At 41.5% G+C, this 19039-nt stretch overlaps 1 protein-coding gene across 1 annotated transcript; it reads right to left on the bottom strand.

Annotated features, from left to right (window-relative positions):
- Positions 1-788: 788 nt before the first annotated feature.
- sucla2 (succinate-CoA ligase ADP-forming subunit beta) lies at positions 789-18643 on the bottom strand. Its single transcript, XM_079170209.1, has 11 exons — positions 18545-18643; positions 16026-16215; positions 14965-15064; positions 14068-14230; positions 11512-11640; positions 8789-8927; positions 7644-7805; positions 6416-6558; positions 6154-6274; positions 4697-4785; positions 789-3412 (listed from the first exon to the last, which is right to left on the bottom strand). Exons 1-11 carry the CDS (start codon positions 18626-18628, stop codon positions 3338-3340), a joined length of 1395 nt encoding a protein of 464 aa, XP_079026335.1. The 5' UTR covers positions 18629-18643; the 3' UTR covers positions 789-3337.
- Positions 18644-19039: the final 396 nt, after the last annotated feature.

The following is a 19039-nucleotide window of genomic DNA, read 5'->3' as shown; positions in this document are numbered from 1 at the left end:
CGAGCTCCGTCAGGGCCACGGCAGTACCAACGCAGACGGAGACAGTTAAACATTATAATCAACAGAACGGAGTCCATGACCACACCGTCGGCCATCCTTATTAAACACAAGGAAACGAAACAGTTGATAAAAGTGATAGTCTATACTGCTTTGAGCAGTTGCAAGGCGACCAGCAGATTATCCATGAATTAACTGGTCGTGCCCAAGAAATAGCCTGAAGCATAACCTGAAGCAAAACAACAAATGTGGTAAATTTATTCAAATAATGCCTAATTGGAATTTTGTGACTGGCTGGCCAATGGCCCTCAATGTCATCAGTCTTATCTTGGCAGCCAACTTGTTGCTGGTTCTGATGTCTCTGTAGTGTTTTCATTTAATATTTAATTCCTTTTGGAAGATACATTTTCGTCTCAGAGCACAAGTTTAACATTGCTGCCTCTGTGGACTTTGGAGTCCTTTTATATGTACGAATATCACCACACTTTAATATAAATTCTACATTACAGTTTGGGCTGAAAAAGCGTTTTTTTCCCCCAGAAAGCTCGGCTCGTGGACGTTTGATTTGAGAATATGTCACAGTACAGTCAGGTATGATCACAGATTTATACATTTTTTTGTCCACAGGGAGTTAGGAATCGGGATCCTGCCAAGTATGTGTACTATAGCATTACGGTATTTACGAAATATTCTACGGACCCAGATAAGTGGCAGAAAACGGACGAATGGATGTTTTCGTTGATACAAAAAACCAAGACAGGAAAAGAAACAAACCACAGAAACATTGGTGTTCTCAGTATTTTATTTTTTCTTCCTTTGTAGCAGCCCATTGAAGGAGCATAAATATTTTACAGCGAGAGAACATCAGTTTGGTTATTTACAAGATATAACAAATGACGTACAACTCACGACGTTGCTTTGTGTTCGGAGCGCTGCAGGAGGGAAGAGAAACCACTACAGTCATTGTATCGTTGTTGTGAGAGGTCACAGCCGGCCTAAGGTCTGACATTACATACAGAAACAAAGAAAGAGAATATGGCTACCGCTGCGTGGCATGATGGCAGACTGAACATACAGTGGAAGCCATTGCAGAAGTCCCTGTTCAACCCTGAAGCAAGACAATGAACGGGATTCAGTAGGACTAAATAAATACACAAACACAAATCTCAAGTGTCTCCATTTCTTGTAACTTTCAACATGCAAAGGGAAATAAAAAACAACTAAAAAAAACAACTCTTGCTGCAGTAGTTCTTTTAAATGAGGGACTTCTACGATGGCTGCATCCAACGGGACAATAAACCTGCCGCTGAGGCCGTTTAACGATCTTATCTGGTTTACGCTTCGAATGGAGAAACAGATGCGACTCGTGAACATCCGCCTGCACCTCAGACGTCCAGTGCGCCCTCATTAGCAGACACAATGACGCATATGCTTCACTTAAGCAGGACGGGGTCAACAGATCTCCAATATATGCGATGACAGTGAGAGGATGCACACGAGCTCACGCTACAGCAGCTTGCAAATGATCATCAGGGAAGAAAGAGAGACGAGCGTCCTTTTGCTCATTTAACGGAGCGACAGACGAAGTGGACTCAACCACATCGTGTCGATTTCACTTTCGCTCGACTCAACTTTAAAGTTCCTCCCTCGGGGCTTTTCTCTGGGAAAGTTCAGTTCCACAATAGGAACACTGAATAATTCATTTGACTCATTTAAAAATCTGAGATGCACCTCTGTTCAACACGACCCTCCCCCCACACACACACACACGGAGCTTTACCAGCAGCCGAGGCAGAAACAGAAACTCCAGGACCGTTCGTCAATACCCGCCCCAGATCTCTGCAGCGATCAATACGCCCCGGTCCACAGGTGTCACAGCTAATATTTTAGACTGACAAATGTGACCTGTTCAAAGCCGAGGGTGAACCGTGTGAGCCATGCTGACCCTGCAGTCTTTATCCATCAGCACTTCATGCCGGGAGGTTTGGCGTCTACAGACTTGAACCACCAAAACACTCAAAACTTAAAGCTGGAGTTCAGGCTTTTAATCAACTCTTGAATCTAGTTTAGCGACATTTTGTCTTTTGGTGATTTATTTCAAATTACAGCTGATAAAATCTGCCACAACGGCTCATAGTGAGAAGGTTTATAATTTATCATTACTAACCAAAGAACCAGGAGAGCAACCTTTGTAACACTCTCACTGCATGTGTCCAAAATTGAGAAAGTCCAGACATAGTTTTGGATTAATTTGTCCAGGCTTAGGGGATTTCTTTGTTAGAATATAAGTTTCAGCAAAAACTTGATTCACCTCCATCATATTGGGATGGCGGCATCTCAAAAGCTGGAAAAAAAATAAATCCAAAACCATCTGCATGGATAGATAAAACTGGAGGTAAATTATATCACGTTTTTTTTTTAGGGAAAAAGGAAACGTGTGCTATTTGCCCAGTAAAGACCGGCTGATGAACACTTCAGTCTACAGGAGGTAACAGAACAACGTGGAGGCGTCTGCGGGGGGGAAACAGCTCATTCTCGGAAGCAATTTGTGTGTCTAAACACTATTATTAAATCAATGCTGCCGTGTTATTCAGCGTATTTGACTGAGACACAGCTCAGTATTTGTTTGGCTTTTCAGCACCGATTTATGTGTTTGATGAAATACTTCAATGTTCTGCACAGAGGGAACAAATGTTTTTTATTCTGTTACATTCCTACTTTGAGACAAAACACTGAAAAGGCACTCATACAAAACTGTGTGTTAAAGAAAGTAGTGCGATTACAATCCTTGTCCTGATGCCTTTTCAGTCAACCATCTGCACCCACTTGATATAACAACAATCAGCAAACTATTCATTTTAACTGAACTGAAAACACTAAATAATGCCAGTCAGGCTTCAGCTGCAATGCTTGTATTTCTCTAAATAAAAGGGCGAAGGACCATTTCCCAACAAGAACTGAAGTAAACAGAACAGGTCATCGCGTGTGAAGGAGTTGAAAGTGGAGGTTTGTGCGTATCGACTCAAGTGCAACTCAAGTTTGTAGGTCTGAGGAAACGTGAAGGATGACAAAGGGTTGAGACTGTAAGCGGAGATGCCAGTGAGACTAAAAAGGAGGCTGCTTTCTGCCTAAGTGAAACCTGTTGCGGACTACCCTGTTGGACACCTGTACAGAGTCATGCCATCATGCCACAGCACAAGAGGGAGAAAACTACGCGTCTTTGATCTCCTCTCAGGTGTGAGAGGCTCGTCTTGCTGTCCGTCTGTTGGGGTGGAGTGGTGGGCGGCTGGGGGTGTGATGGAGGCAGTGCTTGGGGGAGGAAGTCATGGAGGTTTCTTTCTTAGATGGGCAGCTGGAAGGTGATGTCCACTTGAGCTTCCTTAGCCAGTGAGACGATTTCAGAAAGCTTTACAACCTGTGACCAGAGAGACAGTCAAGTGAAGTCAAACGAACATTTTTAAATTCAAAGTTCAGCAGATCCACACGGGAATATACTTGTTTTGCATGTTTTGGCCCATTTACTACAAATCATATATATACTTCACAACACAGCTGAAGAGTTTGAAGACCGTGCTGCTGTTTTAGAAGTATTTATTATATCAGATTAACTGTTCAAGGAAGCCATTAGTTTCTGAATGATTTGAAAATGTATTAACAAGTAACCAGGGCTAAAAAAAAAAGCTTAATTTGAGTTGTAAATTGCTATTCAACCGTCTCAGATGCAAAAAAACAAACATAATTGGCATCTTATCAACTGCTAAGAATGTGTCGGTAGAAAACAAACTAAATTAGGCTCAACTGGTCACCTAAAAGATGAACAAAAAAACGAGAAGTTTAAAAGCAGATTGGTGAAGGTGTGACCTGTGATTTTGGGGGGTATTACAAATATTCTTTTGTCCAAAGTGAAGTAAAAAGGCAAGACACAGTACAACAAGTAATACAGTTACATGTTTCACCTGACAATCACAAATTGAAGATGTTCATACCACTCGGAAAAAGATGGAAACCAATGACTGCTCAGAGCTTTAGAAACAAAAAAAAACATCCACTAATATAAAAAAATAAAAAATAACTGATTATTCCAAAGGAGCTGTCGTGCTTTTTGGAAAAAAGGAGAAAAGAACTGCTTCTTTTAATAGCTTTTTAGTTTCAGTACTCGTGATTGTAGCCGGTACTGACAAGAAACAAAAAGACAAAAAGAAAAGGAGAGCAGGGACATGAATAAAGGATGATGAAGAGAAAGGTTGAAAAGTTAAAGATGAATTTAACATTCATCAGTGGGAGGCAGCTTACGTACCTCACTGCAGTTAGTAAAACATATATTACCATCAATCACATTTATGTGTCCGAGTTATGTCCATTATGTAATCTCCGTAGTTTGTTCTTGAGCTTTCCGATTTCTCCGTTCTCTCGGATTCACTCACCCTCACTCACCTGCTTCTAACCCTTTTCTCACCTGTGTTTTCACAGGTTGCTGCTTCCTGTGCTCTGGTGAGCTCATGTGTTATAAAGCCAAAGTGACATTTCATATCACACCTGGAGCTTTTAGAGACAGGTGCATGTTTATTCATCTATCTACCTACAATACATGGTGGTGTGTGCTTAAGTGTGTGTTGTCACGGTAAATCAACTCAACGTTTTTTTTCACAGCACGAGGAAGAGAGTGTATTAGTGCGTGTGTGTGTGTGTGTGTGTGTACCATTTTGGCAGCCTCGTCCAGGTCGTCACAGGCCAGGATTTTCAGCGGACTGGCAGCGATCAGAGCTTTGGCATCGTCCACTCTCGTCCCTTCAAAAAAAGAAGACAAACGAAATTCAAGATTTTATCGAATGTGAGTTTTTGAAAACAGTCTAACATCTCAGAGGAGAGCAAAAATAAAGCAGCTGAATCATTCATGACATTCTTAAGTTTTTTTTAATTAAATATGCATTATTATGATGTCTTATATCAAAATATACTGAACTTAAAGTCAGCCGTTCTGGGAGTTAATGAAGCCAGTCTAGCCAGGAGGCAATGTCTGCTTGCATGTAGTTGATTGGCTAACGTAGCGTCTTGCCAGCTGACATACGGTCGCTGAAGTGTCTTCTCACTGTGGTGTTCAGTCGTGTGTCACAACCGCTGTCAGTCACTTATGACTTCAGGGGATTTTAAAAAGGTAAGAAAAGAGTTGTACTTATTATATTTCAGGGTTTTATTAAATCAGAGATTTAAAAAACGTGTCCAATTTCGTTCCCTGTTTTTTTACACATGGACGACAACTGCCAGGAAAGACTAATAAAGTGTCACTGAGTACGTCTGTTTATGCACAGAGTGTTAGAGCTTCACTCCAAACCGAGACATCGGGCAGGACGACCTGATGATGCACCAAATCTGTGAGCTCGCAAATATTTCTAAACGTCATTTGAAGGTGATGTACAGACAAAAAGGACTTTTTGATCACCAGTTGCCCCTCAACAATACAGAGTATAAATGTACACATGCCTATAAATACACAACAATCCACAGTTCAGTCGGGTTCATCGTTCTCTGCATGTGTCCAGGAGCCAGACTTTGAAGTGGGAGGCATCAAACAGACACAAGTTCCTCTGAGCTGCCAGCTGCTGCCGGTTAACCCGTCTGACTGGAGGTGGTGAAGTCTGTCAGTGTGTGTGTGTGTGTTTAGTTTACTGGAGTGTAAAGAGGCTGATGGCTCAGGTCGGTTGAGTACGTAAAAAGCTTTCAGTTTAAGTGTGTTTAAATTCATTTTCAGGACATTTTCTAAAGCAAAATGTCTCAAGTATAGATGTAGTATTTGGGTTAAAGGGGCTAAATTAAAAATTCAGAGCATTTCTATTGCCTCCACATGGCTCCAAACATGGCGACGGCTGAGCCAACGACTTGCAGCTAACGGTGCTAACAGCGCACACAGAGCTAACAGTGTTAACCTGAAGGGGAACCAGATGGTGGGTGCTACACTTCCGCAACAAGCTGTAACCATTGTATCAGAGCTAACCACTGGGGCATGCGCACATGCACTAAAAGACAAGCGCAGTGAGACTGCCTATGTCCGGCATCCATGGATAAATTGTTCCAGGTTTTCCCAGATGTGTGAGAATCTAACTGTTCATTTTATGTGAGAGATTTCTAAGCGTGTGTGCGTGTGCGTGTGTGTTTTACCTTGTAACCGCACTACGATGGGGATCTTGAGGTCCAGTTCGCTTACAGCTATGATGATGCCCTGGGCGATGACGTCGCACCTCATGATGCCTCCGAAGATGTTGACCAGGATGGCCTGAACCTGAGCAACACCGCCATAACATTAGCATTAACTAAAGTGTAGCTATGCTACAATAAATAATGTCATGGTGTAGCAAACATAATTCCAGCATTACATAAAGAATTAAGCAGCCTGTGGGATCAGCAGGCGGTGCGTTCTTACCTTCCTGTCAGAGGTGATGAGTTTGAAGGCCTCGGTCACCTGATGAGCTGTGGCTCCTCCTCCTACATCCAGGAAGTTGGCCGGTGTGCCGCCGTGGAGCTTGATGATGTCCATGGTGGCCATGGCCAGACCCGCTCCGTTAACTAGAAGGAACAATGCTCTTTGGTCATTTCAAAGTAAAATATCAAACTTGAAAATCACTGACTGCAGTACAAGCTAGCAGGAAAGTTATGCGTTTGTTTAGTTCACCTCCCATTGTTGACATATTGAAATAACAGATGTAGACGGTCCTGATTCAAAACTATTATGTTGACACACTGATAAGCAGAACGTTGTAAAGAACGGATTGGACTTTGATTGGCAAATACATTGAAATATGCCCGGATCAGCTGGTTATCATCATGTTTGGTATATTGGTGTTTGTTAATTCTTATCTTATTTCACAACTTATTGACAAAAAAGCCTCACTTATAAATAGAAGACAATAACTTTGAGCCTCAGGCAGGAAACACTATGTCCTAAGAGGGATGTTTGAGCAATTTAAGAGAATGTGTCAGTCACACATACGAAGGTCCAGACTTGTCGTACGAGTCATACTCACAAGTCAATCAACCAATGTAAAAATAAAAACCTGAAATAAACTTCTATTCTGTTCACCATATCATCATGGCTTACTGAGAGGTTTGACAGCTTTTCTTGCAGGTCTCTGTCTGGGATCATCCCCCGTTACACCAGCAGACGGTGTAATGCCAGCAACAACTTCACGTCAAACCCGTCACAGTACAGTGCTGCTCTGATGTCACGTCGCTGGCAGCTATATTCAAATTTTCTAACTGCTTTGAGTCCTCTTTTATCACCACTGACTCTGCCAACTTTTCTCTATTTTAGTTTGATGATTTCTGACAGCAGACTTGAAACTCTTCGGTAACATTTTTGTGAATGAAACATGCCCACAAATGGAGCAGAACAGCCAGCCTTATACGTGCGCAACTCCTCTTGTCACGAACATGAGGAATTCATCAAGGAGATATGGGCGAGATTCGGGTTAGGAAAATGTTCTCGCATGAGCCAAAATGTTTTCCAAAAAGAAAAATTGTCACAAACATTTTCTTTCAACCACAGATATTTTTCAACATGTTTGACATCTGATTTTGAAGTCCTTGAAACCCCTTATTGACATTGCTTGTTCCTTTGTAGTCGTCTTTGGGGCTTTTTGCGGCGCACTGACCCAGACAACCGATGGTTCCATCCAGGCCGATGTAGTTGAGGTCGGCCTTGGCAGCCTGCCTGTCCCGGGGATCCTCCTGGGTCCAGTCCTGCATGTCGAACACCATCTTCTGGCGGTACTCTGCGTTGGTGTCGAAGTTGATCTTGGCGTCCATGCACATCACTGGGGACAAATAAACACAACATTTTGCTCTACTGATGTCACGGACGACATCTGCAGTGGTGTTTTGTGCAGAGATTTCCATTTCGGTCTTAAAACCAGAAGGGGCACACACAATCATAACAATAATCAACAGATAAATACACAATAAAAGGAGACATTAGTTTGAGTTTAAGCATCATTACAGTACATTGATACATATTTCAGGCTCTCGTTAGCTAGTGGTTAAGGTTCGGTTGCAGCCGGAGGAACCTTAGTAGTCCTGCAACTAATGATTGTTTCATATCTGATGGACCTCTCCATTTTCTTGGCTTTTTTGTTATTAGTTGTCATTTAGCACAAAGGTCTGTGTTCTCCTCTTCATACGAGTGTGTTTAAAGAGCTCTGACTCACGCCTGAAGAGCTCATCAATGTGGGTTTACAGAGAGTCATTAACCAGCACTCAACACACGCAAAACACCTCAAACTGATCTCTCTCTCTCTCTCTCTCTCTCTCTCCAAGTTAAGTTTGTGCAAATAGTGAGATCCACCCATAGATTATTAGATGCTAAATGCCTCCCTAACTTATTGATCCGAGAGAGCCGGAATTCAAGCCACGACTTAACTTAAAAAGGTTAAATATGGAGCTTTTGTTTTATTCTTCTTTCTTTTCTTCAAATCTCACGAAAAAGACCAAAATCACCCATGTGTGTTAGTCCATCTCTCAATATTGTCTGACTTCCTGTCTGATGCTTTCAGCCACAAGCTCATTGGTTCCAACTTTGCTGCTCTAGTAAGTATTTGGGGCAGCAGGCCTGTGTATGTGGGATTGAGTCAAAATAAACTACAGTGTACGTGTTCATAGTAATGAAACGTGTAAACATAGTGTTTACATTTCAGTTAAAACGAAGGACCTCTACGGCACAGAGGAGAAAGATAAACCAGGCGTTGATGCACACACAATACTTGTTAGTAGATACATTCAGTGTGTGTGTGTGTGTGTGTACCGATTCCAGATGCGTCCTCGACCATGGGGTTGATCTCCAACATGGAAGCGTCGTACTTGATGAACAGATTGTACAGTTTCATCATGTTCTCCGCCGCCTCGTCCACCAGCGCCGTTGGGAAGCCCATCTTCTGAGCTACCTGCAGCAACACAAACGATTTCATTATTAAACACTCAGTGTCGTGTTCACGCGTTCTGAAGATGCAGCAGGTTAGCTTAGCTTAATACATGTTCATCGTTGAGCTCAAACATGTTTTCAGTTTGTTTATAGATCAAACAAACAAGAGTAGATACTAAAATACCGTCACATCAAACAGATTATAGCACAGCAGATGGCTCGTGTGTGCGTCATTTCTCAGAACATTTCCATGTAATTCAGCATTACACGATTAAACCATGGTGCTCATACTCTTTAGTAAAACCAGGACTGTAGTACTTGACTCAGGTCTACAGATGTCGTTTCTATTAATTCACAATCTCCACCAGTTTGCTTTTTCCTGCCCAGAGACTCGGGAGAGGCTGCTCTGCTGTATGTTTACCATAGAGATGCAGAAAAACCTTTAATAATCACGTTTTTCAGAGGGCAGAGTCAGAGGGTCTATCTAACAACCATGACAACACATTAGCTAGTAGACCTGTGGATTTCAAACATTAAGTGATGAAGAGAAAACTCTGATGTTTTGGTATAATTGAGGGCAAGACACTAACATTACATTATAATGACAATAATAATAGTATTATTCTTGTTCTTTCATTTCTTCTTAATCTTCATGTAAAGCAAGGCACATTGTGTTTTCCGTATGAAATGTTGCAAATAAATAAAAGCAGGTCTTGAATAAAGGAATTCCCAATAAACTGTCCTAAACTTTTAACATCCAACCTGCTTATATTCATAAAGTTGTTTAGTCTCTTCTGTGTCAATGCTTTTGTAGAATCCAACAAAGTTACATCATACGAGGAACGAGTAATTTATCCAAATGTGAAAGTATATAATTTAATGGAAGTATATCATGAATTACTTTTATATCTTTATAATAAGGGTCGTATATTACACGATCACTTGATCTGTGAAAACAATGAGAATCAACAGTTAGGCGTGAAGTAATTTCACCACATTTTAACTCTAATAGAAGTTTTAAAAATAAATGGAGGTGGAATGATGGTACTCTACAAACTTTTCTAAAGACACTTATGAACATCAGCTTCTTCATGCATCACTGTAAACACAGTAGAAGCTGCAGATGTTTCGATGAATGTCGTGCAGTTATACAAACGTGGTCTCGCTGGACAAAAATAAATGAAAAGGAGTGAAAGAACATCAATGAACCTCCGACTACTTGGAGAGCCTTGCAATCAGCACCTCTCCCCTTTGTCAAATATATCGAGTCTCTGCTCTCACTGCGACAACCAACATTCAATATCCAGAGCACAAAAACACAAGATTATACAGCGAGAGACGAGAAGGAAACTGGACTGAGACAAAGAAGATGAAGGGAGTGGAGAAAATAGTACATTCACAATCAAATTCAGAGAAGATAGATTAAAGATTTATAAAAAATAAACTCTTGAATCAGCTTCTGAAAAGACGTCAGAAAAGATAAACATGTCCGTTCACAAAGCCTGAGCAAAACACAGAAATGTCAATGTCACAGTTTTTGATTTGTTGCTTACAAATGCTGCATCCATGCATGAGCCGTTTGTTTGGTTTATGTGTATTTTACATATACAGTGGAAACAAGAACTCTGTTTTTGTTCTCTAAAAACTCCTGAAGGAAATATCTAAACTTATTTTCTCTGTATTCGCTGAATGCTTTATGATGTTCACCAGCTAGTCTCTAACTGTGTCCGTTCGCTGCTGAGCAGGTGGTGTAAAGTGGCTTTTTACAGCTTTTATTCTGAAAATGATGCTATGAGCGCTGAGTGAATGTGCCATAAAACCAAATCTCCGAGCCAAAAGAGGCTGAAATGCTCCTCGGAGCTGCTGACGGGTGATAATTCCCTGTGTTCATCACTACAAGCAACGTCTCTCACATTCTAGAGTCAGTCGACGCTTTATCAATATGACAACTTTAATTAGCGCAGCTTTAGCGACTTCATTGATGTTTGCTGTATCGCACATGCATGTCAGCTCTTAATAATTCAGATGGCAATTGGTTCCACACTGATGTTTGTCCAAAAGACTATTTGTTCTGTGAAAAAAAAAGCTAAACTGTTTAGAAAAACTGTAATCTTTGTAAATAAAACAATAATTGTTTCCCGTCATGTTCTTCAAAGTCGAGGGTTTATTTATGACTAACGGACGATTTGAAACATCAGAGTGTTGCTAATAACAATCGGACTGAAAAATATAAATAGGATGATTATTTTCAAAGCAGCTTCCACAATCATAAAATACAGATTGTTTTCTATAAAGACCTGGAGATTGATTATAATTTTGTTACTCTGAAAATAACATCTGCATCCGGGAGGAATGAAGTCTGCGGAGAAGAGATTCTCTCTAACCTGAGACTTGATTTGTGAGAAAAGCATCTTGTTAAATAAAACAGTTTCCGTCTGAGAAACAACATTTAGCCTCTTGTGATTTAGACATCGTCTCCCACAATGCAGCGTGAACACAAACAGCATCCCTTCCTTCTCTTTTTCGATTTCTCCTGCAGCCCAAGCCACACAGTTGGAGCGTCTCCCGTGTGTTTTGTGACTTGCTCCATCTACTATTGATTGTACCTTGACAGCCTGCTCCTTCTTAATGCCCTCGACAATGTCGATGGGCTCCTTCACAATGGCGTCTGGACTTTCGGCGGCAACATCTTCGATGTTCACGCCCCCCTGCGAGCTGCCAATTAACACGGGGCCCTGTGGGAAACAAGAGGGGGTGATGAGGAGTTTGACACTCTGACTTTCTGCACTATTTCAATTAGAAAATGTGTGAAATTAAAAGATTTTAGAAAGAAAAAAGGATGGAATCCAATGCCAGACACGCACACATTTTCACATTTACAAAGAATTACAAAATATCCGAACGATGTCCACAAACTTCAGGTAGCCTACAGATTGTTTGACTTCCTGTAAATTCTTTGAAGGCTGCTGGAAACTGTCCCGACTTGATCGCAGCTTTTGGTCTTCGCCCTGATGAATGATCTCGAACTATTTCCATCCACATACTAAGGAAAGTGGTTTAATGACATAAAATGAGAGATGACGAGCATCTAAACAGCAAAAAGTGGAGTCTTACATTAACTTAAAGTTATTTTTAGGGCTGGAATTATCAATAAATGATAATGATTGAATCGTGTTGTCCTTATATTTAAGGTTTTTGTTTGAAACGTGACTCAAACGATTAGTCAATTATCTAAATAGTTGCCAATTAATTTCTGTATTTCTGCATCAATTTCTTGATGTATTGATTAATTAACTCAGCATTTCAGCTCTATTTTTGTATTACAAGACGAGGACAAGTAGGACAAAGGACAAGCTGCACTTGCTCAAAAAAGTTAATATATCCAAATAGTATTTTTCAATCCAGTTGCTAGAAGTTCTGTCAGTTGTTGTCATTTTCTGATAATTCTCTGTAGGTTGAAATACTCCGAATCAACAAAAACAATGTCTGCCAACTGTTGCTTGTTGTCCCAAAGTTATGTTTCCCTTTCACAGATCTAAGATCCACATTTCCAAATCTGCATTTCGAGACGGCTGAATGCTGCGTCCTAGTCACACTTCTTCTGCACATTGAGGCTTAACCTGTGAAGCAGCAAGTCTCTCTGAAATGTAAATAAAGGTGAACTAAACGTTGTGGAGATGCTGGATAGATTGGTGAGCACAGCTGGATCTTAAGATCTGTGGTTACTAGAAGTCTCCCAGTCGACAGATCGTAAGGGGAGGAACTTTACTTCAAACACTCCCCTTTAATCAAAGGTTTAGTTCCACAGACTCCCACCAGTGAAATAGCTTCTTTTGTCTTTTCTCTGCTGTAGGAGTGAAGACTAAGAGCAAAAGGACATCGCTGATGAGTATCATTATCTATGACATGTATGGTAATGATCTCATTGTGTGTGTGTGTATGTACGTAATGTCTCTGTATTACCTTCTGCAAAACGAAGAAGAGCAAGGATACTATACCTGCTCCTACAGACATCTTGAGACGCATTTAGTATCTTATCTTACCACTCAGTCTCTTCTAAACTGTACCATTGATGTTTTTCATCTTGCGGTATGTCTTTGGACTTGACCTCCAACTTCTCTCAGACTTAAGAGCTACTTTTAGCACTAAAATGTTGGGGAATTACTCTTAAAGTCAAGACTGACAAGCCCCTTATTTTAATTCCCACATTTGCTTCTAGCGTTATGGTAGTTCAGGGAATACCGCCCCTAATTCTAAGCTTTTGGGAGGTGGACTGACAGCAGGGCTGCAGGCAAACCCAGTGGTCAGATGGAAAATGCGTCAATGATGAAGCAAGGGTACAATTTAGTTTCTTCGCTGGTGAAAGATGATGCAGGTTTTCTAACTCGTTAAATCACATTTAAAGCCTTTCATATCCCATCAACAATGCCCATTCTGTATTCCCCTGAATGAGGACACTTCAGATTCACTGGATGTTAAAGGGATCAAACCTCTGACGGTCTGTCATTTAACGTACATTAAACCGTGACCTGAGACCATTGTACTCGGTGTCACCATTATCTTCAGTGCTGTGCTGCCATCTAGTGGTGTGATACAGCACAACCAGCATAAAGGGATGACTTTTGTTTTTAATAACTCTGAAATCACTCTCCTTTTGGTCTTTATTGATTTTCTGCCTTGTGTATATTGTTGTCCACTAATAGAGCCATTTGAGCAAGAAACATAATATAAATTAGGCCTTCGGCTACAGCAACGATTAGCACCTTCATCAAGCTACTGAACGACGCAGGAAATAAAGATAGAATTATATATTTTTTATTAACGCGAGTCTGTGGTTTTAATTTATAGCAGAGAGTCAGATGTCTTGTACATCATAATGTCGTATTGTGCTTTAATTTCATTAATTTACTTTGTAATGAAGAGCAATGGTGGGTTGCACACAAACTTATGTCTCATTCGTGAATACGACACTATCACAGTTGCAGTTGTTGTGTTTCCATTCCCTCATTAACACAGAACAGACATCGTCAACTTCCTCACCCTTTGTCTTCACTCTCAACAATCTCCACCATTACCAGAAACGTGTAGCAGACAGTACAGACGGCAGTTTAAATCCACCTTAAGGCCTCACAGTATCCAAAGGTTTGTGTGTGTTCCCTCACCTGGTAGGACCGCTCCATGGTGATGGCAAAGTAGTACTCTCTGCGCGGGTACCTGCGTTCGCAGATGAACACCTGGTTGCAGATACGACCCGCCTCCCCGGTCTGCTTGGTGTACAGCTTTCGACCAATCATCTGGGATGAAATGTCCCGGGCCTCCTCTGGCCTGGACAGGAGCGTGAGGAAGAACATCATGAGTGTCAGAAGAGACGTCATGTACACGGCCTTCTCATCACATCTAATAAGTAAAATCTAAGAATACCACATGAAGCTGATGGGGACTTCTAGAGAGCTTCTGGTAACTGTCTTTTGTTCCCTACATGCAGCCTGAAGATAATCGTCCCCTTCATGTTCTTGCAGCTTCTCTGCAGGTTGTTCCTACCACACTGTTGACATTTTACCAGTTCTCAAAGACAGCTTTGCCCCTTAAAACTAATGTAACCTTCTAAAAGACGCCTGCAGCACTTCAGCTGTGACTTAATTCTTTGGCGTGTCTTGAAAAGCAGAAGTTTAAAATTTCTCTACAGGAAGCTCAGAAGAAAATGTGGATAATGGTTCATGAAAAGCAAAAGCCTAAAGTTCCCAATGTGGGTGTATTGCTGAGGACCCAATGATGTGCAGTGTCCAAGTTAGGGAAGTGAGGACGCGTTCAATAGTCTTAAGTGGGCCTTTACAGGCCGTGGCTCATAGACTTCAGTTTACTTTTACTGCTGGATATTTCATCGTTACAACCAAACTCTTCTTCACCCCCCTGGAGTTAATGAGCGGTTCTTGAGAACGCCGCAAGCACCCGAGCAGTCGGCCCGTTCTCGGGGAGCTGCACTAATACTGTCAATGCAGCATTATTTATGTTTGTTGGCACTGGATTTGTGTTTGATGACAAGAGGCTGGATTACTTACGAGTAGACGATCCTCACTCCTCCCTTCAGTCCGCCCTCAAATGTCCCCTTTCCTCTGCCGCCAGCCAGCACCTGAGCTTTCACCACCAGGTCCTTTGAAGCTGACACACACACACACACACACACACACACACACACAAGCGTCCTTCAATAAAACACTGTCCTATTAACTGATAGTGACAAAACAAGAGGTCTATAACAGATGACTCTGATGATGACTTCTGCAGCCCAAACCTCCCCCTCACATCCCGCCCACCAGTGACAACAAGTCAATCAGGCGACAGATTATCAGAAAACAATTCAGATAATTAATTAACGCTAAGAATTAACATCAAGAGTTTTGGGCTCATCAGTCTTAAATGTAAACTTAATGTCTTTTGGGTTTGGACTGTGAAAAATACCCGAAGACGTCACATTGGAAAGATATTGTGATACATTTGATACACATGTGATACGGTTTGCTAATAAGCAGGTAGAGTACAGTAGCTTTTTACATATTTTTCCTCTGAAAACGATGCTATGGCAGCAATAAGAGTGAACTAGAACATTAAAGCTGTGGGCCTGACGGATAAATAATGAGCTGAAACTCACTATAAAGCCGAGCAGAGATATTAGAGCTGCCTCTTACTGTCCTGCAATTATGTTAGCAGGACAGGACAGTTGTCAACTGATACCACTGAAGCAGGAGGTTGCTATGTTTAGACCAAGCGTGTGTCCGTCCCCATACTAGACAGCTATTTAAAAAACCCTCATAGAAAGGTCATGAAACTCTGGGTTTGTCTATAAGAACTAGAGCGGGGTGTTGAACCTCAATACTCTTGTGGAGGCTGCTGAAAAGTGCGTGTACGGAAGTTAGCATTAAATGTCTGGCCAGATTTGTTATCTTGTTGAATTATTCTCTGATCAACAAACTGTTTATCAGAAGTTCTTGTACGGCTGCTTGTGAAACTCAATATTCCTCAATATAAGATGCTTTAAGTTCAGCAAAGGCCTTTCCTTTGATCCTCTGTACAGATAAATATTTATGATATTATTATTATTTGATTATTGGCAGTTTCTTACCGATCTGCTTGGCCACAGAGTAGGCCTCCTCCGAGGAGCTGGCCACCAAGCCTTCTGGCACAGCGATGCCGGCCTCCTTCAGCAACCCGATGCTCATGTACTCATGCAGGGAGAGGTTCCTCTGCTGCTGCTGCTGCTGCAGCTGCTGGGACACATGGGCTCCAAACAGACCCGAAGAACCACCGAGAACCTGTGCAGCAATAGTGGACTCCTTCAGTGCCGATGAAAACTTCATGTTTTTATATAGAGGGTTCATTACTGCATGTACAAGCATTGAATGGCTTTTGCTGGCTGAGAACATTGTTCAGTCCCGATACCAATATGAAAAAACAAATACTGATATGATATCTGGGTTTTGGGTATCGGCCAATTGGTAAAAAAATAAATAATAAGTCTTCAGAATTCAATAAAATTCCAGTATATCATGTATAAAGTGTAAAAACATAGAATTGAATATATCTGCCATATTGTCCAAGATCATGTTATTGGAATTATTGTCGTCGCATTCCTATTTAAAAACATTTAAATCTTTATCAGAATTAAAATATCTCAGAGAGATGCATTACAGCATCTGTAAAACTGACAACAGCTAAATTACAGACAACAGGGTGGGACTGTCCACCCTAAACACACACATTTATAAAAAACAATCTATAGCAACAACAAAAGCATCCCGAGTTACTCTCTAAGAACAGAGAAGTGTGCAGTCAGCAGAAAAACACACGCAGCAGGGGAAACTTGATTAAGGATATGAAACCGAGACAGTGTGTTAAAGGGCTTCTCGACTCAAAATACCAAAATCTGGGAAAACTACAGAAGTCAGTAATGCTGGTCTGAGAAGTAATTATATATATATATACCGCCTGCTGCATCAGTGTTTACACAAAAGACTGCTGATCTGCTACACCAACACAATGATCAAAACAGGGCAAAAATAGATAGAAGAAGAGCATGTATTCCAACATGGCGTCGGAAGACACTTTCGGTTCTCAATTTCAGCTCCAGCACGCGACTGTTTGAACCCTTTTTTAGCAGCTCGGACATCTGGTCAGGACTAAACGGGGCAGATCGGGGAACTAGGTTCCATATCTTGTTTAGTCTCAGTTTCCGGTTGCTATCCCCATCTGATGTCATTCAAGGTATATATATTTTTTGAATACATTATCGCGAGAGCTGGCTAATGTTAATGTACAGACCCCTTTGCTTCTTATAATCCCTGCACTGCAACAGGAAATTACCTGGGACGTATTTGGAATGTTTACATACAACTGTGAAACGGGAACACAATAGAGTACTTAACAGTAGAATATCACAGATAGTTAACACATAGCTAACAGGAAAAATGCAAAAGTCAATAGTCATGTGGATGAAAAATCCTATTTTAAGCTGCAATACCTATTAAAAATAACAATCCAAATCGCTGATATCTAGTTTTATATACAGAACAGTGCATTCAGAAAGTAGTCCCCTTTCACGTTGCAGCAAAACAGCACTTTAGACATTGAATTATGACGTCTCCCATTGCTCTTGATCATCACTGAGATGTCTCTACACCTTGATTTACATCCATCTGTGGTAAACTCAATTGATTGGACATGAACACACCTGATATTAATGAGGTTGAAGGAGCTGCCAGCAGAGCTCAACAGACCGGATTGTGTGGAGGCTCAGAGCTGGGGAAGCGGTGTGAATACTTTCTGAATGACTTTCAGTCAACCACAAGCTCTACATTAAGGCCCAAATCAGACGTTACAAGCTTCCCTTGAGCTAAGCAACTCAGGAGTTGTTTGCAACTTGCGTGAGCGGGACAATACACGAGACGAACTTGAGTTTAATAGCAACGTAATTATGAGTTTCCCACCTGCTGTGACTTGTACTTACAAAACTAATGGCACCTCCTCTGACATACCAGCAGGACGCCATGTTTGTTGATCATTGTTGTTGACAGACTTTATCTGCAGTGCTCACTGAGGCCGAGTGGATTCGTCCAGCTAACTTTCCTCCAGAAGACACAATGGGAACAGATGCAATGGGACAGAGGCCATGGGACAGAGGCAATGATAGGCAATGAGACAGAGGCCATGGGACATGCGCCATGGGACAGAGGCCATGATACGCGATGAGACAGACGCAATGATACAGATGCGATGGCGCAGAGCTTCTCCTCCGCTGTGCGGGTGGAGGTCACCGGGCTACAACTGCGAACATTCACCTCCAAAAGACACCGTTCAAAACACACAGATGTGTCCGAATAAGCGCCGGATAAAACAAACGTTTATGTGTGTGTTAGCTGTTGTTTCTGCCCGGGTCACTTCATTGTGACAGCCGCTAACGCTAACTCCGTGCTAGTTAGCATGCTAGCCAAAACAACAGGACCCCAATGATGATGTTGCTAATGTCAGATTTGACCCTGTCCGTTTTGGGATAAACTGTAGTCTTTAACGATGGCGGTTCACTTCCACACATACCTGCTCGGGAAGCAGGAGAGCATCGCTTCAATGCAGGACACACACACTCACCTTGGAAGCGGAGCTGATGGTGTTTCTGGCCCCTGAGTTTCTCAGGCTAGCCGTCAAACGGCCGCAGAACAGGGACGCCGCCATGTCTCCCTTCTTTAGTGGAGTAACTGACGCGCATGCGTGGTGAACTGCTAAGACGGCTTTCGACCAGTGTCTTCAATTGCTGTCGGAAATTAGTCAATCATCTAAAAACGGATCCCAGTAAACACGACTGGAAAATATTTAAGTTACTAAAATTTGTTTAAGGTGAAGATGAAACGCAATTGATACCAGATAAAAAAAAAAATAGCATGTCTTTGCTCTTACTCTTTAACTATAATACACACTATTGATGCATGACATAACGAGTTTACAGAGAGTGCATGAAGGCAGCAGTGTCATGGCATTGACACTGTGTAAATATAGCCTCATTCTGGCCTTTCACCTAAATTAAATCAATCACTACTGAGTAATACATGGTAATTATTAGAGTGTTAATCATATTTAAACGAGTCA

The sequence above is a fragment of the Pholis gunnellus genome (assembly GCF_910591455.1).
Source record: "Pholis gunnellus genome assembly, chromosome: 12".
NCBI classification, from domain to species: domain Eukaryota; kingdom Metazoa; phylum Chordata; class Actinopteri; order Perciformes; family Pholidae; genus Pholis; species Pholis gunnellus.
Note: the sequence above shows the minus strand (reverse complement) of the source record. Positions and strands in the feature narration are given on the sequence as shown.

Coding starts and splice junctions, on each gene's coding strand:
- sucla2 (XM_079170209.1), bottom strand. CDS start 18,628: ATGGCGGCGTCCCTGTTCTGCGGCCGTTTGACGGCTAGCCTGAGAAAC. Junction 4,786..6,153: donor CATCGTAGTGCGGTTACAAG/GTAAAACACACA, acceptor CTTTTTTTGAAG/GGACGAGAGTGGACGATGCC. Junction 3,413..4,696: donor TGGACGAGGCTGCCAAAATG/GTACACACACAC, acceptor CTCTGGTCACAG/GTTGTAAAGCTTTCTGAAAT.